We start from the raw sequence: 24,446 nt of genomic DNA, 5'->3' as shown, positions 1-24,446 counted from the left end.
AGGCATGGGAAGGAAGCAAGTCCCAGAAACTAATGAACAAATGGTTCGAGAAACCTTAGAATTACAAGAGATGTTCCAGGAAAATGGAAGTCAAAACCACAAAGGACCTGGAAATTGAAAAAAGGTACTGTTCATTGAAGTTAAAGGAAGGGACAGAGAGAGAGAATCTCCAGTTAAAGACAGCTGAAAAGTACAGACCTAAAGGAGTCGGCTAGCAAGAAGCCAGTTAACTGAAGTAATCCTAAGGTTTGTGATATCTTAATGCCTGTGAAGCAATAGTGATCTATTGTGGTGGCTGTGTCCTTAGAGATCGTGTGGAAGATTGAAAGCACATGGCAATTGAAAACAGAAAATCCACCTAAGGCGATTCTACAATCCTCAAAATTACTTCTTGCTGGAAGAAAGAGCTGAGGGAAAACGTTCTTTCGACGAAGATTCTAAGGCATGTCTTTTCAAGACTTTAATTTGTGAAACACTTGAGTGGAAGTCAGGGTCCATTGAGGCCAGTTGGCTCACAGTGTAAGAAACATCTGGGGGGATTTGAGGAGGAATCTACAGAAGTTTGATTGAGTGTCATCTGCCACTTGGTTTCAGAGTGGGCTGTGAAGAGAAGTCAGGGATCGCAATGAAAAATCAATGATGAAACACTTTCTCTTTCCTAAAATCTCCTCCCTTAGACAAAAGCCTTTCAAACAGCAGCTGTTATAAGTGTCAGAGGATTCCAAGGAAGCCCCCAGCACTTGAAAACCCTCCCATTCTCTGAGATCCATTAATTTTGTAAGCACCTATTTAGCTTCACCGAGCAACCCACACTAGCCTGTGATTGACTGTTTCCAAGTTCAGGCATAACTGTGTGATGGATGATTTATTTATTGTTCCCTTCACGTTTGAATGCATCTCAAGTACAGTTCTTTGATGCGAACCACAATGTTTACAAAAACACTTGCAATGATTGTCTGCTCCTCACCACATCAAAGGAGCTAAATAGTTTCATTTCCTCATTTCTCACCTCCAGGTTTCATTTGCCCCTTTCACTGTCTACCTGGTCCCCTAAGCTCTCCACCGGAGGCTGTGTCTGGTGCCGGCAAGATCCCGAACTTGAACTAATGCCCGGCTCCGTATTACTCCACTTCTTTGGGACTCAGTGTAGTCCCAGAAATGGCCACCGGTTCTGGTGGTGCTGCAGGATAAGAGCACTCATTGCTGACTATTTGATTGCATGGCAGCTCCCGGAGGCAGGATATCCTCTTGGATGGGGGCAGAAGTTCTGGCTGAGCCAATTAAAGGCCCTATTGTATTTAAATGGCTGATGGGTGAGCTGGCCATTTGAAGCACACTTGCCTCTGACTTTTACATTGGTGTGCAGAAGGAGCATACTTGTTGAGTAAAGTTCTGCCACCCATATTTTCTCTCCCTCCCCCGCACCCCATATTTTCTTCCTGCAACTTCCCCAATCCCCTCACTCTCTCTATCTCTCTCTCTCGTCTGCCTCTCCGAATTACTCGCCCCAAATCTCTTCCCCAATTTTTTTCTTTTCTTTCAGTTATCCTCACCTTCCAGATTCGTCATTCACTTTACCTTCATATTTTCCTCTCCATCTTTCAATTCCCAATCCCTGTGCTGTTCCCTGCCCACTTCCTTAGTTCTCAAAGGGCAGCACGGTAGCATTGTGGATAGCACAATTGCTTCACAGCTCCAGGGTCCCAGGTTCGATTTCGGCTTGGGTCACTGTCTGTGTGGAGTCTGCACATCCTCCCCGTGTGTGCGTGGGTTTTCTCCGGGTGCTCTGGTTTCCTCCCACATCCAAAGATGTGCAGGTTAGCTGGATTGGCCATGATAAATTGACATTAGTGTCCAAAATTCCCCTTAGTGTTGGGTGAGGTTACTGGGTTCTGGGGATAGAATGGAGGTGTTGACCTTGGGTAGGGTGCTCTTTCCAAGAGCCGGTGCAGACTCGATGGGCCGATTGGCCTCCTTCTGCACTGTGAATTCTATGATTCTATGAAAGTTCCTTCGGTGATATCACCTGGGTGTGAGGGAAACAACGTCACACAAAGGGAAACCTCTGAAGAGAGTGAAGCATCAGTTTGCTCACAACTATTCAGTTATTTCACCCTGCCTACTTCAAGCCCAGCTGCTTGGTGGAATTGTTAAAAGTAGATATAAATGTGCATGGGGAAAAAAGAGGATCAACTGTCAAGTTTATTGGAACTGACAAATCAACCACCAAAACGGTTAAACGTCATCTGTTGGAGAAGCCTGTTAAGTTGTTAAGGTTTTCAAAATTCTTCCTTTCAATGTGGCTGCTTGGCTGAAGTATGCCAGGCTCCTGGCATTAAAAGGAACGCAACAATTATCACAATCTTGAGGAGACAACACAGTTGTTCCTAATCTTCTACGTCTGCACTGATGGTAAATTTGCTACCAATCAACGCATACTGGAAAGATGAACAGCAAAGCAGCCATGATATTCCCAAATCCACTCACTGCCAGTGGGCAAGGCTTCCAATTCTAGCACTGGCTTCAAAGTTTTCTCCAACCATGGAATCAATCTGCTAGTTTAAAAAGAAAAATTCAAACTTTTTAAACTCACCATTTGGACTGCGTGCTTCAAATGAAATCCATTTTTCCAGGTCCTTTAGGGTATCAAAGTTGTCTAGATGAAATGCTTTTTCATGGGATCCTGAAATCGTCACAAGCTCAGCATGATTAGCAGAGCCAATACCGATGGCAAAAACATTAAGACCTCTATCTCTGATGGCTCTGGCAGCTTCAGACACATGATCGCCTGACTCTCCATCTGTAATCAGTATGAGATATTGTTGTATTCCAGGCCGGCCCCCTTTTGAGCTATCAAAGTAGTCGATTGTAAAGTTCAGTGCTTGGCCGGTATTTGTACCCCCATGTAACTGTTGAATCTGATGAACAGCTTTCAGTAATACTGCTTTGTCATCATATTGATCAAGCTGAAATTCCAAACGTGGCTTAGTGCTGAACTGTATGACACCAATTTGGACTCTGGTTTTACCAAACTCATTTTTGTTGATAAAGCTTATTATAGCTTCTTTTACTTGTTCAAAGTTTTGAGAGTGTATACTACTTGATCCATCGATTAGGAAAATGATGTCCGCCTCTTCTGGATTACTGCCGGCTGCAGGAAAATAAATCAAAAAAGATTTGTTTGCAATTTCATCATTTGTGCCAGGAAGGAGAGGGAGTTTTAAGCAATCTATGTTTGTATTGTTGGATATTAGAAGTAAAGGTAGTGGTTCTCCGGCTGCGTCCACCTGGTGACAGGAAAATGAGGAACGAGGTCATTGGGAACCCATCTCCATTCTACGTGGCACACCATTGGCATTCATACGGCGGGCGGACAGCAGAGTCCGGCCCAAAGGTACAGATTTAGTGAGTATAATTAAATCTTTTTTTGAAATAAAGTTGAACACTTAAGTTTAATTTGCGCTAAGCAATGGTGTTTGCATGTTTGGGAGGTTTGGTTTCATTTCAAACTTTGACTGTTTTGTGATTAGAGAGTTTACCATGTTAAAAACCAAACAGGAGCACTGGAATTTGCTTAGCAACCAGGGGCCACTTTAAGTTTGAAATTCTTTTTGCATTTAGTTAAGGCTGGACCCAAGGCAGCTGGAGGTAGGTAGCTGGAGGAGAAACAGCTCTCCCAACTGTGCCAGAAGCAGAGAAGCAGAACAATGAAGTCATGGGAAGGAAGCAAGTCCCAGAGACTAATGAACAAATGGTTCGAGAAACCTTGGAATTACAAGAGATGTTCCAGGAAAATGGGGGTCAAAACAACAAAGGACCTGGAAATTGTAAAAAGGTACTGTTCATTGAAGTTAAAGGAAGGGACAGAGAGAGAGAATCTCCAGTTAAAGACAGCTGAAAAGTACAGACCTGATGGAGTCGGCTAGCAAGAAGCCAGTTATCTGAAGTAATCCTAAGGTTGGTGATATGTTAATGCCTGTGAAGCAACAGTGATCTATTGTGGTGGCTGTGTCCTGAGAGATCGTGTGGAAGATTGAAAGCACATGGCAATTCAAAATAGAAAATCCTTCGAAGGAGATTCTACAATCCTCAAAATTACTTCTTGCTGGAAGAAAGAGCTGAGGGAAAACGTTCTTTGGACGAAGATTCTAAGGCATGTCTTTTCAAGACTTAAATTTGTGAAACACTTGAGTGGAAGTCAGAGCCCATTGAGGCCAGTTGGCTCACAGTGTAAGAAACATCTGGGGGGAATTTAGGAGGAATCTACAGAAGTTAAATTGGGTGTATCTGCCACTTGGTTTTAGAGTGGGCTGTGAAGAGAAGTCAGGGATTGCAGTGAAAAATCAATGATGAAACACTTTCCCTTTCCTAAAAGCTGCTCCCTTAGACAAAAGCTTTTCAAACAGCAGCTGTTACAAGTGTCAGAGGATTCCAAGAAAGCCCCCAGCACTTCAAAACCGTCACATTCCCTGAGAGCCATTAATTTTGTAAGCACCCATTTAGCTTCACCGAGCAAGACCTCACTAGCCTGTGATTGACTGTTTCCAGGTTCAGGCATAACTGTCTGATGGATGATTTATTTATTGTTCCCTTCACGTTTGAATGCATCTCAAGTACAGTTCTTTGATGCGAACCACAATGTTTACAAACACGCTTGCAATGATTGTCTGCTCCTCACCACATCAAAGGAGCTAAATAGTTTAATTTCCTCATTTCTCACCTCCAGGTTTCATTTGCCCGTTTCACTGTCTAACTGGTCCCCTTAACTCTCCACCGGAGGCTGTGTCTGGTGCCGGCAAGATCCTGAACTTGAACTAATGCTCGGCTCCGTATTACTTCACTTCTTTGGGACTCTGTGTAGTCCCAGAAGTGGCCACCGGTTCTGGTGGTGCTGCAGGATAAGAGCACTCATTGCTGACTATTTGATTGCATGGCAGCTCCCGGAGGCAGGATATCCACTTGGATGGGGGCAGAAGTTCTGGCTGAGCCAATTAAAGGCCCTATTGTATCTAAATGGCTGACGGGTGAGCTGGCCATTTGAAGCACACTTGCCTCTGACTTTTACATTGGTGTGCAGAAGGAGCATACTTGTAGAGTAAAGTTCTGCCACCCATATTTTCTCTCCCTCCCCCGCACCCCCAATTTTCTACCTGCAACTTCCCCAATCCCCTCACTCTCTCTATCTCTCTCTCTCGTATGCCTCTCCAAATTGCTCTCCCCAAATCTCTTCCCCAATTTTTTTCTTTTCTTTCAGTTCTCCTCACCTTCCAGCATTGTCATTCACTTTTCCTTCATACTTTCCTCTCCATCTTTCCACTCCCAATCCCTGTGCTGGTCCCTGCCCACTTCCTTAGTTCTCAAGTTCCTTCGGTGATATCACCTGGGTATGAGGGAAACAACCTCACACAAAGGGAAACCTCTGAAGGGAGTGAAGCATCAGTTTGCTCACAACCATTCAGTTATTTCACCCTGCCTACTTCAAGCCCAGCTGCTTGGTGGAATTGTGAAAAGTAGGAATAAATGCGCATGGGGAAAAAAGAGGATAAACTGTCAAGTTCATTGGAACTGACAAATCAACCACCAAAACCGTTAGACGTCATCTGTTGGAGGAACCTGTTAAGTTATTAAGGTTTTCAAAATTATTCCTTTCAATGTGGCTGCTTGCGTGAAGTATGTCAGGCTTCTGGCATTAAAAGGAACTCAACAATTATCACAATCTTGAGGAGACTACACAGTTGCTCCTAATCTTCTACGTCTGCCCTGATGGTTAATTTGCTACCAATCAACGCATACTGGAAAATTGGAACAGCAAACCATCCATGATATTCCCAAATCCACTCACTGCCAGTGGGCAAGGCTCCCAATTCTAGCACTGGCTTCAAAGTTTTCTCCAACCATGGAATCAATCTGCTAGTTTAAAAAGTAATATTCAAAATTTTTCAACTCACCATTTGGACTGTGTGCTTCAAATGAAATCCATTTTTCCAGGTCCTTTAGGGTATCAAAGTTGTCTAGATGAAATGTGTTTTCATGGGATCCTGAAATCGTCACAAGCTCAGCATGATTAGCAGAGCCAATACCGATGGCAAAAACATTAAGCCCTCTATCTCTGATGGCTCTGGCAGCTTCAGACACATGATCGCCTGACTCTCCATCTGTAATCAGTATGAGGTATTGTCGTTTTCCAGGCCGGCCCCCTTTTGAGCTATCAAAGTAGTCGATTGTAAAGTTCAGTGCTTGGCCGGTATTTGTACCCCCATGTAACTGCTGAATCTGATGAACAGCTTTCAGTAATACTGCTTTGTCATCATATTGATCAAGCTGAAATTCCAAACGTGGCTTAGTGCTGAACTGTATGATGCCAATTTGGACTCTGGTTTTACCAAACTCATTTTTGTTGATAAAGCTTATTATAGCTTCTTTTACTTGTTCAAAGTTTTGAGAGTGTATACTACTTGATCCATCGATTAGGAAAATGATGTCCGCCACTTCTGGATTACTGCCCGCTGCAGGAAAATAAAACAAAAAAGATTTGTTTGCAATTTCATCATTTGTGCCAGGAAGCAGAGGGACTTTTAAGCAATCTATGTTTGTATTGTTGGATATTAGAAGTAAAGGTAGTGTTTCTCCGGCCGCGTTCACCTGGCGACAGGAAAATGAGGAACGAGGTCATTGGAGAACGCATCTCCATTCTACGTGGCACACCGTTGGCGTTCATGCGGCGGGCGGGCAGCAGAATCCGGCCCAAAGGTACAGATTTAAGTGAGTATAATTAAATGTTTTTTTGAAATAAAGTTTAACACTTCAGTTTAATTTGCACTAAGCAATGGTGCTTGCATGTTTGGGAGGTTTGGTTTCATTTCAAACTTTGTCTGTATTGTTATTAGAGAGTTTACATTGTTAAAAATCAAACAGGAGCACTGGAATTTGGTTCACAACCAGGGGCCACTTTAAGTTAGAAAGACTTTTTGCATTTAGTTAAGGCTGGACCCAAGGCTGCTGGAGGTAGGTAGCTGGAGGAGAAACAGCTCTCCCAACTGTGCCAGAAGCAGAGAAGCAGAACAATGAAGTCATGGGAAGGAAGCAAGTCCCAGAAACTAATGAACAGATAGTTCGAGAAACCTAGGAATTACAAGAGATGTTCCAGGTAAACTGAACTCAAAAGAACAAAGGAACTGGCAATTGAAAAAAGGTACTGTTCATTGAAGTTAAAGCAAGGGAATGAGAGAGAGAGAGAGAGTCTCCAGTTAAAGACAGCTGAAAAGTACAGGCCTGATGGAATTGGCTAGCGACAAGCCAGTTATCTGAAGTGATCCTAAGGTTGGTGATATCTTAATGAAGCAATAGTGATCTATTGTTGTGGCTGTGTCCTTAGAGATCGTGTGGAAGATTGAAAGCACATGGAAATTCAAAATAGAAAATCCTTCTAAGGAGATTCGACAATCCTCAAAATTACTTCTTGCTGGAAGAAAGAGCTGAGGGAAAACGTTGTTTGGACGAAGAATCTAAGGCATGTCTTTTCAAGAGTTAAATTTGTGAAACACTTGAGTAGAAGTCAGAGTCCATTGAGGCCAGTTGGCTCACAGTGTAAGAAACATCTGGGGGGAAATTGAGGTGGAATCTACAGAAGTTTGATTGGGTGTCATCTGCCACTTGGTTTCAGAGTGGGCTGTGAAGAGAAGTCAGGGATAGCAATGAAAAATCAATGATGAAACACTTTCCCTTTCCTAAAAGCTCCTCCCTTAGACAAAAGCCTTTCAAACAGCAGCTGTTACAAGTGTCAGAGGATTCCAAGAAAGCCCCCAGCACTTCAAAACCGTCACATTCCCTGAGAGCCATTAATTTTGTAAGCACCCATTTAGCTTCACCGAGCAAGACCTCACTAGCCTGTGATTGACTGTTTCCAGGTTCAGGCATAACTGTGTGATGGATTATTTATTCATTGTTCCCTTCACGTTTGAATGCATCTCAAGTACAGTTCTTTGATGCGAACCACAATGTTTACAAACATGCTTGCAATGATTGTCTGCTCCTCACCACATCAAAGGAGCTAAATAGTTTAATTTCCTCATTTCTCACCTCCAGGTTTCATTTGCCCGTTTCACTGTCTAACTGGTCCCCTTAACTCTCCACCGGAGGCTGTGTCTGGTGCCGGCAAGATCCTGAACTTGAACTAATGCTCGGCTCCGTATAACTTCACTTCATTGGGACTCTGTAGTCCCAGAAGTGGCCACCGGTTCTGGTGGTGCTGCAGGATAAGAGCACTCATTGCTGACTATTTGATTGCATGGCAGCTCCCGGATTCCACTTGGATGGGGGCAGAAGTTCTGGCTGAGCCAATTAAAGGCCCTATTGTATCTAAATGGCTGACGGGTGAGCTGGCCATTTGAAGCACACTTGCCTCTGACTTTTACATTGGTGTGCATACTTGTAGAGTAAAGTTCTGCCACCCATATTTTCTCTCCCTCCCCCGCACCCCCAATTTTCTTCCTGCAACTTCCCCAATCCCCTCACTCTCTCTATCTCTCTCTCTCGTATACCTCTCCAAATTGCTCTCCCCAAATCTCTTCCCCAATTTTTTTCTTTTCTTTCAGTTCTCCTCACCTTCCAGCATTGTCATTCACTTTTCCTTCATACTTTCCTCTCCATCTTTCCACTCCCAATCCCTGTGCTGGTCCCTGCCCACTTCCTTAGTTCTCAAGTTCCTTCGGTGATATCACCTGGGTATGAGGGAAACAACCTCACACAAAGGGAAACCTCTGAAGGGAGTGAAGCATCAGTTTGCTCACAACCATTCAGTTATTTCACCCTGCCTACTTCAAGCCCAGCTGCTTGGTGGAATTGTGAAAAGTAGGAATAAATGTGCATGGGGAAAAATGAGGATAAACTGTCAAGTTCATTGGAACTGACAAATCAACCACCAAAACCGTTAGACGTCATCTGTTGGAGGAACCTGTTAAGTTATTAAGGTTTTCAAAATTATTCCTTTCAATGTGGCTGCTTGCGTGAAGTATGTCAGGCTTCTGGCATTAAAAGGAACTCAACAATTATCACAATCTTGAGGAGACTACACAGTTGTTCCTAATCTTCTACGTCTGCCCTGATGGTAAATTTGCTACCAATCAACGCATACTGGAAAATTGAACAGCAAAGCATCCATGATATTCCCAAATCCACTCACTGCCAGTGGGCAAGGCTCCCAATTCTAGCACTGGCTTCAAAGTTTTCTCCAACCATGGAATCAATCTGCTAGTTTAAAAAGTAATATTCAAAATTTCTCAACTCACCATTTGGACTGTGTGCTTCAAATGAAATCCATTGTTCCAGGTCCTTTAGGGTATCAAAGTTGTCTAGATGAAATGCTTTTTCATGGGATCCTGAAATCGTCACAAGCTCAGCATGATTAGCAGAGCCAATACCGATGGCAAAAACATTAAGCCCTCTATCTCTGATGGCTCTGGCAGCTTCAGACACATGATCGCCTGACTCTCCATCTGTAATCAGTATGAGGTATTGTTGTATTCCAGGCCGGCCCCCTTTTGAGCTATCAAAGTAGTCGATTGTAAAGTTCAGTGCTTGGCCGGTATTTGTACCCCCATGTAACTGCTGAATCTGATGAACAGCTTTCAGTAATACTGCTTTGTCATCATATTGATCAAGCTGAAATTCCAAACGTGGCTTAGTGCTGAACTGTATGATGCCAATTTGGACTCTGGTTTTACCAAACTCATTTTTGTTGATAAAGCTTATTATAGCTTCTTTTACTTGTTCAAAGTTTTGAGAGTGTATACTACTTGATCCATCGATTAGGAAAATGATGTCCGCCACTTCTGGATTACTGCCCGCTGCAGGAAAATAAAACAAAAAAGATTTGTTTGCAATTTCATCATTTGTGCCAGGAAGCAGAGGGACTTTTAAGCAATCTATGTTTGTATTGTTGGATATTAGAAGTAAAGGTAGTGTTTCTCCGGCCGCGTTCACCTGGCGACAGGAAAATGAGGAACGAGGTCATTGGAGAACGCATCTCCATTCTACGTGGCACACCGTTGCCGTTCATGCGGCGGGCGGGCAGCAGAATCCGGCCCAAAGGTACAGATTTAAGTGAGTATAATTAAATGTTTTTTTGAAATAAAGTTTAACACTTCAGTTTAATTTGCGCTAAGCAATGGTGCTTGCATGTTTGGGAGGTTTGGTTTCATTTCAAACTTTGTCTGTATTGTTATTAGAGAGTTTACATTGTTAAAAATCAAACAGGAGCACTGGAATTTGGTTCACAACCAGGGGCCACTTTAAGTTAGAAAGACTTTTTGCATTTAGTTAAGGCTGGACCCAAGGCTGCTGGAGGTAGGTAGCTGGAGGAGAAACAGCTCTCCCAACTGTGCCAGAAGCAGAGAAGCAGAACAATGAAGTCATGGGAAGGAAGCAAGTCCCAGAAACTAATGAACAGATAGTTCGAGAAACCTAGGAATTACAAGAGATGTTCCAGGTAAACTGAACTCAAAAGAACAAAGGAACTGGCAATTGAAAAAAGGTACTGTTCATTGAAGTTAAAGCAAGGGAATGAGAGAGAGAGAGAGAGTCTCCAGTTAAAGACAGCTGAAAAGTACAGGCCTGATGGAATTGGCTAGCGACAAGCCAGTTATCTGAAGTGATCCTAAGGTTGGTGATATCTTAATGCCTGTGAAGCAATAGTGATCTATTGTTGTGGCTGTGTCCTTAGAGATCGTGTGGAAGATTGAAAGCACATGGAAATTCAAAATAGAAAATCCTTCTAAGGAGATTCTACAATCCTCAAAATTACTTCTTGCTGGAAGAAAGAGCTGAGGGAAAACGTTGTTTGGACGAAGAATCTAAGGCATGTCTTTTCAAGAGTTAAATTTGTGAAACACTTGAGTAGAAGTCAGAGTCCATTGAGGCCAGTTGGCTCACAGTGTAAGAAACATCTGGGGGAAATTGAGGTGGAATCTACAGAAGTTTGATTGGGTGTCATCTGCCACTTGGTTTCAGAGTGGGCTGTGAAGAGAAGTCAGGGATAGCAATGAAAAATCAATGATGAAACACTTTCTCTTTCCTAAAAGCTCCTCCCTTAGACAAAAGCCTTTCAAACAGCAGCTGTTATAAGTGTCAGAGGATTCCAAGAAAGTCCCAGCACTTGAAAACCCTCACATTCCCTGAGAGCCATTAATTTTGTAAGCACCCTTTTAGTTTAACCGAGCAAGCCTCACTAGCCTGTGATTGACTGTTTCCAGGTTCAGGCATAACTGTGTGATGGATTATTTATTTATTTTTCCTTTCACGTTTGAATGCATCTCAAGTACAGTTCTTTGATGCGAACCACAATGTTTGCAAACACTCTTGCAATGATTGTCTGTTCCTCACCACATCAAAGGAGCTAAATTGCTTCAGTTCCTCATTTCTCACTTCCAGGTTTCATTTGCCCCTTTCCCTGTCTACCTGGTCCCCTAAGCTCTGCACCGGAGGCTGTGTCTGGTCCCGGCAAGATGCCGACATTGAACTAATGCCCGGCTCTGTACTACTCCACTTCTTTGGGACTCAGTGTAGTCCCAGAAATAGCCACTGGTTCTGGTGGTGCTGCAGGATAAGAGCACTCACTGCTGACTATCTGATTGCATGGCAGCTCCCGGAGGAAGGATATCTTCTTGGATGGGGGCAGAAGTTCTGGATGAGCAAATTAAAGGCCCTATTGTAGTTAAATGGCTGAAGAGTGAGCTGGCCATTTGAAGCACACTTGCCTCTGACTTTTATATTGGTGTGCGGAAGGACCATACTCGTAGACTTACGTTCTGCCTGCCATATTTTCTCTCCCTTCCCCGCACCCCCAATTTTCTTCCTGTAACTTCCCCAATCCCCTCACTCTCTCTATCTCTCTCTCTCATCTGCCTCTCCGAATTACTCGCCCCAAATCTCTTCCCCAATTTTTTTCTTTTCTTTCAGTTATCCTCACCTTCCAGATTCGTCATTCACTTTACCTTCATATTTTCCTCTCCATCTTTCAATTCCCAATCCCTGTGCTGTTCCCTGCCCACTTCCTTAGTTCTCAAAGGGCAGCACGGTAGCATTGTGGATAGCACAATTGCTTCACAGCTCCAGGGTCCCAGGTTCGATTTCGGCTTGGGTCACTGTCTGTGTGGAGTCTGCACATCCTCCCCGTGTGTGCGTGGGTTTTCTCCGGGTGCTCTGGTTTCCTCCCACAGTCCAAAGATGTGCAGGTTAGCTGGATTGGCCATGATAAATTGCCCTTAGTGTCCAAAATTCCCCTTAGTGTTGGGTGAGGTTACTGGGTTCTGGGGATAGAATGGAGGTGTTGACCTTCGGTAGGGTGCTCTTTCCAAGAGCCGGTGCAGACTCGATGGGCCGAATGGCCTCCTTCTGCACTGTGAATTCTATGATTCTATGAAAGTTCCTTCGGTGATATCACCTGGGTGTGAGGGAAACAATGTCACACAAAGGGAAACCTCTGAAGAGAGTGAAGCATCAGTTTGCTCACAACTATTCAGTTAGTTCACCCTGCCTACTTCAAGCCCAGCTGCTTGGTGGAATTGTTAAAAGTAGGAATAAATGTGCATGGGGAAAAAAGAGGATCAACTGTCAAGTTTATTGGAACTGACAAATCAACCACCAAAACGGTTAAACGTCATCTGTTGGAGAAGCCTGTTAAGTTGTTAAGGTTTTCAAAATTCTTACTTTCAATGTGACTGCTTGGCTGAAGTATGCCAGGCTCCTGGCATTAAAAGGAACGCAACAATTATCACAATCTTGAGGAGACAACACAGTTGTTACTAATCTTCTACGTCTGCACTGATGGTAAATTTGCGACCAATCAACGCATACTGGAAAGATGAACAGCAAAGCATCCATGATATTCCCAAATCCATTGCCAGTGGCAAGGCTCCCAATTCTAGCACTGGCTTCAAAGTTTTCTCCAACCATGGAATCAATCTGCTAGTTTAAAAAGAAAAATTCAAACTTTTTCAACTCACCATTTGGATTGCGTGCTTCAAATGAAATCCATTTTTCCAGGTCCTTTAGGGTATCAAAGTTGTCTAGATGAAATGCTTTTTCATGGGATCCTGAAATCGTCACAAGCTCAGCATGATTAGCAGCGCCAATACCGATGGCAAAAACATTAAGCCCTCTATCTCTGATGGCTCTGGCAGCTTCAGACACCTGATCACCTGACTCTCCATCTGTAATCAGTATGAGGTATTGTTGTATTCCAGGCCGGCCCCCTTTTGAGCTATCAAAGTAGCCGATTGTAAAGTTCAGTGCTTGGCCGGTATTTGTACCCCCATGTAACTGCTGAATCTGATGAACAGCTTTCAGTAATACTGCTTTGTCATCATATTGATCAAGCTGAAATTCCAAACGTGGCTTAGTGCTGAACTGTATGACACCAATTTGGACTCTGGTTTTACCAAACTCATTTTTGTTGATAAAGCTTATTATAGCTTCTTTTACTTGTTCAAAGTTTTGAGAGTGTATACTACTTGATCCATCGATTAGGAAAATGATGTCCGCCACTTCTGGATTACTGCCGGCTGCAGGAAAATAAATCAAAAAAGATTTGTTTGCAATTTCATCATTTGTGCCAGGAAGGAGAGGGAGTTTTAAGCAATCTAGGTTTGTATTGTTGGATATTAGAAGTAAAGGTCGTGGTTCTCCGGCTGCGTCCACCTGGTGACAGGAAAATGAGGAACGAGGTCATTGGGAACCCATCTCCATTCTACGTGGCACAACATTGGCATTCATGCGGCGGGCGGGCAGCAGAATCCGGCCCAAAGGTACAGATTTAGTGAGTATAATTAAATCTTTTTTTGAAATAAAGTTTAACACTTAAGTTTAATTTGCGCTAAGCAATGGTGCTTGCATGTTTGGGAGGTTTGGTTTCATTTCAAACTTTGTCTGTATTGTTATTAGAGAGTTTACATTGTTAAAAATCAAACAGGAGCACTGGAATTTGGTTCACAACCAGGGGCCACTTTAAGTTAGAAAGACTTTTTGCATTTAGTTAAGGCTGGACCCAAGGCTGCTGGAGGTAGGTAGCTGGAGGAGAAACAGCTCTCCCAACTGTGCCAGAAGCAGAGAAGCAGAACAATGAAGTCATGGGAAGGAAGCAAGTCCCAGAAACTAATGAACAGATAGTTCGAGAAACCTAGGAATTACAAGAGATGTTCCAGGTAAACTGAACTCAAAAGAACAAAGGAACTGGCAATTGAAAAAAGGTACTGTTCATTGAAGTTAAAGCAAGGGAATGAGAGAGAGAGAGAGAGTCTCCAGTTAAAGACAGCTGAAAAGTACAGGCCTGATGGAATTGGCTAGCGACAAGCCAGTTATCTGAAGTGATCCTAAGGTTGGTGATATCTTAATGCCTGTGAAGCAATAGTGATCTATTGTTGTGGCTGTGTCCTTAGAGATCGTGTGGAAGATTGAAAGCACATGGAAATTCAAAATAGAAAATCCTTCTAAGGAGATTCTACAATCCTCAAAATTACTTCTTGCTGGAAGAAAGAGCTGAGGGAAAACGTTGTTTGGACGAAGAATCTAAGGCATGTCTTTTCAAGAGTTAAATTTGTGAAACACTTGAGTAGAAGTCAGAGTCCATTGAGGCCAGTTGGCTCACAGTGTAAGAAACATCTGGGGGAAATTGAGGTGGAATCTACAGAAGTTTGATTGGGTGTCATCTGCCACTTGGTTTCAGAGTGGGCTGTGAAGAGAAGTCAGGGATAGCAATGAAAAATCAATGATGAAACACTTTCTCTTTCCTAAAAGCTCCTCCCTTAGACAAAAGCCTTTCAAACAGCAGCTGTTATAAGTGTCAGAGGATTCCAAGAAAGTCCCAGCACTTGAAAACCCTCACATTCCCTGAGAGCCATTAATTTTGTAAGCACCCTTTTAGTTTAACCGAGCAAGCCTCACTAGCCTGTGATTGACTGTTTCCAGGTTCAGGCATAACTGTGTGATGGATTATTTATTTATTTTTCCTTTCACGTTTGAATGCATCTCAAGTACAGTTCTTTGATGCGAACCACAATGTTTGCAAACACTCTTGCAATGATTGTCTGTTCCTCACCACATCAAAGGAGCTAAATTGCTTCAGTTCCTCATTTCTCACTTCCAGGTTTCATTTGCCCCTTTCCCTGTCTACCTGGTCCCCTAAGCTCTGCACCGGAGGCTGTGTCTGGTCCCGGCAAGATGCCGACATTGAACTAATGCCCGGCTCTGTACTACTCCACTTCTTTGGGACTCAGTGTAGTCCCAGAAATAGCCACTGGTTCTGGTGGTGCTGCAGGATAAGAGCACTCACTGCTGACTATCTGATTGCATGGCAGCTCCCGGAGGAAGGATATCTTCTTGGATGGGGGCAGAAGTTCTGGATGAGCAAATTAAAGGCCCTATTGTAGTTAAATGGCTGAAGAGTGAGCTGGCCATTTGAAGCACACTTGCCTCTGACTTTTATATCGGTGTGCGGAAGGACCATACTCGTAGACTTACGTTCTGCCTGCCATATTTTCTCTCCCTTCCCCGCACCCCCAATTTTCTTCCTGTAACTTCCCCAATCCCCTCACTCTCTCTATCTCTCTCTCTCGTCTGCCTCTCCGAATTACTCGCCCCAAATCTCTTCCCCAATTTTTTTCTTTTCTTTCAGTTATCCTCACCTTCCAGATTCGTCATTCACTTTACCTTCATATTTTCCTCTCCATCTTTCAATTCCCAATCCCTGTGCTGTTCCCTGCCCACTTCCTTAGTTCTCAAAGGGCAGCACGGTAGCATTGTGGATAGCACAATTGCTTCACAGCTCCAGGGTCCCAGGTTCGATTTCGGCTTGGGTCACTGTCTGTGTGGAGTCTGCACATCCTCCCCGTGTGTGCGTGGGTTTTCTCCGGGTGCTCTGGTTTCCTCCCACAGTCCAAAGATGTGCAGGTTAGCTGGATTGGCCATGATAAATTGCCCTTAGTGTCCAAAATTCCCCTTAGTGTTGGGTGAGGTTACTGGGTTCTGGGGATAGAATGGAGGTGTTGACCTTCGGTAGGGTGCTCTTTCCAAGAGCCGGTGCAGACTCGATGGGCCGAATGGCCTCCTTCTGCACTGTGAATTCTATGATTCTATGAAAGTTCCTTCGGTGATATCACCTGGGTGTGAGGGAAACAATGTCACACAAAGGGAAACCTCTGAAGAGAGTGAAGCATCAGTTTGCTCACAACTATTCAGTTAGTTCACCCTGCCTACTTCAAGCCCAGCTGCTTGGTGGAATTGTTAAAAGTAGGAATAAATGTGCATGGGGAAAAAAGAGGATCAACTGTCAAGTTTATTGGAACTGACAAATCAACCACCAAAACGGTTAAACGTCATCTGTTGGAGAAGCCTGTTAAGTTGTTAAGGTTTTCAAAATTCTTACTTTCAATGTGACTGCTTGGCTGAAGTATGCCAGGCTCCTGGCATTAAAAGGAACGCAACAATTATCACAATCTTGAGGAGACAACACAGTTGTTACTAATCTTCTACGTCTGCACTGATGGTAAATTTGCTACCAATCAACGCATACTGGAAAGATGAACAGCAAAGCATCCATGATATTCCCAAATCCATTGCCAGTGGCAAGGCTCCCAATTCTAGCACTGGCTTCAAAGTTTTCTCCAACCATGGAATCAATCTGCTAGTTTAAAAAGAAAAATTCAAACTTTTTCAACTCACCATTTGGATTGCGTGCTTCAAATGAAATCCATTTTTCCAGGTCCTTTAGGGTATCAAAGTTGTCTAGATGAAATGCTTTTTCATGGGATCCTGAAATCGTCACAAGCTCAGCATGATTAGCAGCGCCAATACCGATGGCAAAAACATTAAGCCCTCTATCTCTGATGGCTCTGGCAGCTTCAGACACCTGATCACCTGACTCTCCATCTGTAATCAGTATGAGGTATTGTTGTATTCCAGGCCGGCCCCCTTTTGAGCTATCAAAGTAGCCGATTGTAAAGTTCAGTGCTTGGCCGGTATTTGTACCCCCATGTAACTGCTGAATCTGATGAACAGCTTTCAGTAATACTGCTTTGTCATCATATTGATCAAGCTGAAATTCCAAACGTGGCTTAGTGCTGAACTGTATGACACCAATTTGGACTCTGGTTTTACCAAACTCATTTTTGTTGATAAAGCTTATTATAGCTTCTTTTACTTGTTCAAAGTTTTGAGAGTGTATACTACTTGATCCATCGATTAGGAAAATGATGTCCGCCACTTCTGGATTACTGCCGGCTGCAGGAAAATAAATCAAAAAAGATTTGTTTGCAATTTCATCATTTGTGCCAGGAAGGAGAGGGAGTTTTAAGCAATCTAGGTTTGTATTGTTGGATATTAGAAGTAAAGGTCGTGGTTCTCCGGCTGCGTCCACCTGGTGACAGGAAAATGAGGAACGAGGTCATTGGGAACCCATCTCCATTCTACGTGGCACAACATTGGCATTCATGCGGCGGGCGGGCAGCAGAATCCGGCCCAAAGGTACAGATTTAGTGAGTATAATTAAATCTTTTTTTGAAATAAAGTTGAACACTTAAGTTTAATTTGCGCTAAGCAATGGTGTTTGCATGTTTGGGAGGTTTGGTTTCATTTCAAACTTTGACTGTTTTGTGATTAGAGAGTTTACCATGTTAAAAACCAAACAGGAGCACTGGAATTTGCTTAGCAACCAGGGGCCACTTTAAGTTTGAAATTCTTTTTGCATTTAGTTAAGGCTGGACCCAAGGCAGCTGGAGGTAGGTAGCTGGAGGAGAAACAGCTCTCCCAACTGTGCCAGAAGCAGAGAAGCAGAACAATGAAGTCATGGGAAGGAAGCAAGTCCCAGAGACTAATGAACAAATGGTTCGAGAAACCTTGGAATTACAAGAGATGTTCCAGGAAAATGGGGGTCAAAACAACAAAGGACCTGGAAATTGTAAAAAGGTACTGTTCATTGAAGTTAAAGGAAGGGACAGAGAGAGAGAATCTCCAGTTAAAGACAGCTGAAAAGTACAGACCTGATGGAGTCGGCTAGCAAGAAGCCAGTTATCTGAAGTAATCCTAAGGTTGGTGATATCTTAATGCCTGTGAAGCAACAGTGATCTATTGTGGTGGCTGTGTCCTTAGAGATCGTGTGGAAGATTGAAAGCACATGGCAATTCAAAATAGAAAATCCTTCGAAGGAGATTCTACAATCCTCAAAATTACTTCTTGCTGGAAGAAAGAGCTGAGGGAAAACGTTCTTTGGACGAAGATTCTAAGGCATGTCTTTTCAAGACTTAAATTTGTGAAACACTTGAGTGGAAGTCAGAGCCCATTGAGGCCAGTTGGCTCACAGTGTAAGAAACATCTGGGGGGAATTGAGGAGGAATCTACAGAAGTTAAATTGGGTGTATCTGCCACTTGGTTTTAGAGTGGGCTGTGAAGAGAAGTCAGGGATTGCAGTGAAAAATCAATGATGAAACACTTTCCCTTTCCTAAAAGCTGCTCCCTTAGACAAAAGCCTTTCAAACAGCAGCTGTTACAAGTGTCAGAGGATTCCAAGAAAGCCCCCAGCACTTCAAAACCGTCACATTCCCTGAGAGCCATTAATTTTGTAAGCACCCATTTAGCTTCACCGAGCAAGACCTCACTAGCCTGTGATTGACTGTTTCCAGGTTCAGGCATAACTGTCTGATGGATGATTTATTTATTGTTCCCTTCACGTTTGAATGCATCTCAAGTACAGTTCTTTGATGCGAACCACAATGTTTACAAACACGCTTGCAATGATTGTCTGCTCCTCACCACATCAAAGGTGCTAAATAGTTTAATTTCCTCATTTCTCACCTCCAGGTTTCATTTGCCCGTTTCACTGTCTAACTGGTCCCCTTAACTCTCCACCGGAGGCTGTGTCTGGTGCCGGCAAGATCCTGAACTTGAACTAATGCTCGGCTCCGTATTACTTCACTTCTTTGGGACTCTGTGTAGTCCCAGAAATGGCCACCGGTTCTGGTGGTGCTGCAGGATAAGAGCACTCATTGCTGACTATTTGATTGCATGGCAGCTCCCGGATTCCACTTGGATGGGGGCAGAAGTTCTGGCTGAGCCAATTAAAGGCCCTATTGTATCTAAATGGCTGACGGGTGAGCTGGCCATTTGAAGCACACTTGCCTCTGACTTTTACATTGGTGTGCAGAAGGAGCATACTTGTAGAGTAAAGTTCTGCCACCCATATTTTCTCTCCCTCCCCCGCACCCCCAATTTTCTTCCGGCAACTTCCCCAATCCCCTCACTCTCTCTATCTCTCTCTCTCGTATGCCTCTCCAAATTGCTCTCCCCAAATCTCTTCCCCAATTTTTTTCTTTTCTTTCAGTTCTCCTCACCTTCCAGCATTGTCATTCACTTTTCCTTCATACTTTCCTCTCCATCTTTCCACTCCTAATCCCTGTGCTGGTCCCTGTCCACTTCCTTAGTTCTCAAGTTCCTTCGGTGATATCACCTGGGTATGAGGGAAACAACCTCACACAAAGGGAAACCTCTGAAGGGAGTGAAGCATCAGTTTGCTCACAACCATTCAGTTATTTCACCCTGCCTACTTCAAGCCCAGCTGCTTGGTGGAATTGTGAAAAGTAGGAATAAATGTGCATGGGGAAAAAAGAGGATAAACTGTCAAGTTCATTGGAACTGACAAATCAACCACCAAAACCGTTAGACGTCATCTGTTGGAGGAACCTGTTAAGTTATTAAGGTTTTCAAAATTATTCCTTTCAATGTGGCTGCTTGGCTGAAGTATGCCAGGCTTCTGGCATTAAAAGGAACTCAACAATTATCACAATCTTGAGGAGACTACACAGTTGTTCCTAATCTTCTACGTCTGCCCTGATGGTAAATTTGCTACCAATCAACGCATACTGGAAAATTGAACAGCAAAGCATCCATGATATTCCCAAATCCACTCACTGCCAGTGGGCAAGGCTCCCAATTCTAGCACTGGCTTCAAAGTTTTCTCCAACCATGGAATCAATCTGCTAGTTTAAAAAGTAATATTCAAAATTTCTCAACTCACCATTTGGACTGTGTGCTTCAAATGAAATCCATTGTTCCAGGTCCTTTAGGGTATCAAAGTTGTCTAGATGAAATGCTTTTTCATGGGATCCTGAAATCGTCACAAGCTCACCATGATTAGCAGAGCCAATACCGATGGCAAAAACATTAAGCCCTCTATCTCTGATGGCTCTGGCAGCTTCAAACACATGATCGCCTGACTCTCCATCTGTAATCAGTATGAGGTATTGTTGTATTCCAGGCCGGCCCCCTTTTGAGCTATCAAAGTAGTCGATTGTAAAGTTCAGTGCTTGGCCGGTATTTGTACCCCCATGTAACTGCTGAATCTGATGAACAGCTTTCAGTAATACTGCTTTGTCATCATATTGATCAAGCTGAAATTCCAAACGTGGCTTAGTGCTGAACTGTATGATGCCAATTTGGACTCTGGTTTTACCAAACTCATTTTTGTTGATAAAGCTTATTATAGCTTCTTTTACTTGTTCAAAGTTTTGAGAGTGTATACTACTTGATCCATCGATTAGGAAAATGATGTCCGCCACTTCTGGATTACTGCCCGCTGCAGGAAAATAAAACAAAAAAGATTTGTTTGCAATTTCATCATTTGTGCCAGGAAGCAGAGGGACTTTTAAGCAATCTATGTTTGTATTGTTGGATATTAGAAGTAAAGGTAGTGTTTCTCCGGCCGCGTTCACCTGGCGACAGGAAAATGAGGAACGAGGTCATTGGAGAACGCATCTCCATTCTACGTGGCACACCGTTGGCGTTCATGCGGCGGGCGGGCAGCAGAATCCGGCCCAAAGGTACAGATTTAAGTGAGTATAATTAAATGTTTTTTTGAAATAAAGTTTAACACTTCAGTTTAATTTGCGCTAAGCAATGGTGTTTGCATGTTTGGGAGGTTTGGTTTCATTTCAAACTTTGTCTGTATTGTTATTAGAGAGTTTACATTGTTAAAAATCAAACAGGAGCACTGGAATTTGGTTCACAACCAGGGGCCACTTTAAGTTAGAAAGACTTTTTGCATTTAGTTAAGGCTGGACCCAAGGCTGCTGGAGGTAGGTAGCTGGAGGAGAAACAGCTCTCCCAACTGTGCCAGAAGCAGAGAAGCAGAACAATGAAGTCATGGGAAGGAAGCAAGTCCCAGAAACTAATGAACAGATAGTTCGAGAAACCTAGGAATTACAAGAGATGTTCCAGGTAAACTGAACTCAAAAGAACAAAGGAACTGGCAATTGAAAAAAGGTACTGTTCATTGAAGTTAAAGCAAGGGAATGAGAGAGAGAGAGAGAGAGTCTCCAGTTAAAGACAGCTGAAAAGTACAGGCCTGATGGAATTGGCTAGCGACAAGCCAGTTATCTGAAGTGATCCTAAGGTTGGTGATATCTTAATGCCTGTGAAGCAATAGTGATCTATTGTTGTGGCTGTGTCCTTAGAGATCGTGTGGAAGATTGAAAGCACATGGCAATTCAAAATAGAAAATCCTTCTAAGGAGATTCTACAATCCTCAAAATTACTTCTTGCTGGAAGAAAGAGCTGAGGGAAAACGTTGTTTGGACGAAGAATCTAAGGCATGTCTTTTCAAGAGTTAAATTTGTGAAACACTTGAGTAGAAGTCAGAGTCCATTGAGGCCAGTTGGCTCACAGTGTAAGAAACATCTGGGGGAAATTGAGGTGGAATCTACAGAAGTTTGATTGGGTGTCATCTGCCACTTGGTTTCAGAGTGGGCTGTGAAGAGAAGTCAGGGATAGCAATGAAAAATCAATGATGAAACACTTTCTCTTTCCTAAAAGCTCCTCCCTTAGACAAAAGCCTTTCAAACAGCAGCTGTTATAAGTGTCAGAGGATTCCAAGAAAGTCCCAGCACTTGAAAACCCTCACATTCCCTGAGAGCCATTAATTTTGTAAGCACCCTTTTAGTTTAACCGAGCAAGCCTCACTAGCCTGTGATTGACTGTTTCCAGGTTCAGGCATAACTGTGTGATGGATTATTTATTTATTTTTCCTTTCACGTTTGAATGCATCTCAAGTACAGTTCTTTGATGCGAACCACAATGTTTGCAAACACTCTTGCAATGATTGTCTGTTCCTCACCACATCAAAGGAGCTAAATTGCTTCAGTTCCTCATTTCTCACTTCCAGGTTTCATTTGCCCCTTTCCCTGTCTAGCTGGTCCCCTAAGCTCTGCACCGGAGGCTGTGTCTGGTCCCGGCAAGATGCCGACATTGAACTAATGCCCGGCTCTGTACTACTCCACTTCTTTGGGACTCAGTGTAGTCCCAGAAATAGCCACTGGTTCTGGTGGTGCTGCAGGATAAGAGCACTCACTGCTGACTATCTGATTGCATGGCAGCTCCCGGAGGAAGGATATCTTCTTGGATGGGGGCAGAAGTTCTGGATGAGCAAATTAAAGGCCCTATTGTAGTTAAATGGCTGAAGAGTGAGCTGGCCATTTGAAGCACACTTGCCTCTGACTTTTATATTGGTGTGCGGAAGGACCATACTCGTAGACTTACGTTCTGCCTGCCATATTTTCTCTCCCTTCCCCGCACCCCCAATTTTCTTCCTGTAACTTCCCCAATCCCCTCACTCTCTCTATCTCTCTCTCTCGTCTGCCTCTCCGAATTACTCGCCCCAAATCTCTTGCCCAATTTTTTTCTTTTCTTTCAGTTATCCTCACCTTCCAGATTCGTCATTCACTTTACCTTCATATTTTCCTCTCCATCTTTCAATTCCCAATCCCTGTGCTGTTCCCTGCCCACTTCCTTAGTTCTCAAAGGGCAGCACGGTAGCATTGTGGATAGCACAATTGCTTCACAGCTCCAGGGTCCCAGGTTCGATTTCGGCTTGGGTCACTGTCTGTGTGGAGTCTGCACATCCTCCCCGTGTGTGCGTGGGTTTTCTCCGGGTGCTCTGGTTTCCTCCCACAGTCCAAAGATGTGCAGGTTAGCTGGATTGGCCATGATAAATTGCCCTTAGTGTCCAAAATTCCCCTTAGTGTTGGGTGAGGTTACTGGGTTCTGGGGATAGAATGGAGGTGTTGACCTTCGGTAGGGTGCTCTTTCCAAGAGCCGGTGCAGACTCGATGGGCCGAATGGCCTCCTTCTGCACTGTGAATTCTATGATTCTATGAAAGTTCCTTCGGTGATATCACCTGGGTGTGAGGGAAACAATGTCACACAAAGGGAAACCTCTGAAGAGAGTGAAGCATCAGTTTGCTCACAACTATTCAGTTAGTTCACCCTGCCTACTTCAAGCCCAGCTGCTTGGTGGAATTGTTAAAAGTAGGAATAAATGTGCATGGGGAAAAAAGAGGATCAACTGTCAAGTTTATTGGAACTGACAAATCAACCACCAAAACGGTTAAACGTCATCTGTTGGAGAAGCCTGTTAAGTTGTTAAGGTTTTCAAAATTCTTACTTTCAATGTGACTGCTTGGCTGAAGTATGCCAGGCTCCTGGCATTAAAAGGAACGCAACAATTATCACAATCTTGAGGAGACAACACAGTTGTTACTAATCTTCTACGTCTGCACTGATGGTAAATTTGCGACCAATCAACGCATACTGGAAAGATGAACAGCAAAGCATCCATGATATTCCCAAATCCATTGCCAGTGGCAAGGCTCCCAATTCTAGCACTGGCTTCAAAGTTTTCTCCAACCATGGAATCAATCTGCTAGTTTAAAAAGAAAAATTCAAACTTTTTCAACTCACCATTTGGATTGCGTGCTTCAAATGAAATCCATTTTTCCAGGTCCTTTAGGGTATCAAAGTTGTCTAGATGAAATGCTTTTTCATGGGATCCTGAAATCGTCACAAGCTCAGCATGATTAGCAGCGCCAATACCGATGGCAAAAACATTAAGCCCTCTATCTCTGATGGCTCTGGCAGCTTCAGACACCTGATCACCTGACTCTCCATCTGTAATCAGTATGAGGTATTGTTGTATTCCAGGCCGGCCCCCTTTTGAGCTATCAAAGTAGCCGATTGTAAAGTTCAGTGCTTGGCCGGTATTTGTACCCCCATGTAACTGCTGAATCTGATGAACAGCTTTCAGTAATACTGCTTTGTCATCATATTGATCAAGCTGAAATTCCAAACGTGGCTTAGTGCTGAACTGTATGACACCAATTTGGACTCTGGTTTTACCAAACTCATTTTTGTTGATAAAGCTTATTATAGCTTCTTTTACTTGTTCAAAGTTTTGAGAGTGTATACTACTTGATCCATCGATTAGGAAAATGATGTCCGCCACTTCTGGATTACTGCCGGCTGCAGGAAAATAAATCAAAAAAGATTTGTTTGCAATTTCATCATTTGTGCCAGGAAGGAGAGGGAGTTTTAAGCAATCTAGGTTTGTATTGTTGGATATTAGAAGTAAAGGT

General features: G+C 43.4%; 1 protein-coding gene across 1 annotated transcript in view; it reads right to left on the bottom strand.

The window, feature by feature from the left end:
* Positions 1-24,446, bottom strand: part of LOC140425872 (collagen alpha-5(VI) chain-like) — a 52,202-nt gene that overhangs the window by 1,158 nt on the left and 26,598 nt on the right. The window contains exons 6-12 of the mRNA XM_072510252.1: positions 23,480-23,737; positions 16,565-16,675; positions 12,853-12,963; positions 12,706-12,742; positions 9,288-9,845; positions 5,949-6,038; positions 2,594-3,151 (exon numbers count right to left, since the gene is read on the bottom strand). Coding sequence (XP_072366353.1) covers positions 2,594-3,151; positions 5,949-6,038; positions 9,288-9,845; positions 12,706-12,742; positions 12,853-12,963; positions 16,565-16,675; positions 23,480-23,737 — 1,723 coding nt within the window. The remainder of the gene's footprint in view (positions 1-2,593; positions 3,152-5,948; positions 6,039-9,287; positions 9,846-12,705; positions 12,743-12,852; positions 12,964-16,564; positions 16,676-23,479; positions 23,738-24,446) is intronic.

This window comes from Scyliorhinus torazame, chromosome 6 (genome assembly GCF_047496885.1).
Source record: "Scyliorhinus torazame isolate Kashiwa2021f chromosome 6, sScyTor2.1, whole genome shotgun sequence".
In the NCBI taxonomy this organism is placed as follows: domain Eukaryota; kingdom Metazoa; phylum Chordata; class Chondrichthyes; order Carcharhiniformes; family Scyliorhinidae; genus Scyliorhinus; species Scyliorhinus torazame.
This window is presented reverse-complemented; position numbering and strand designations above follow the sequence as displayed.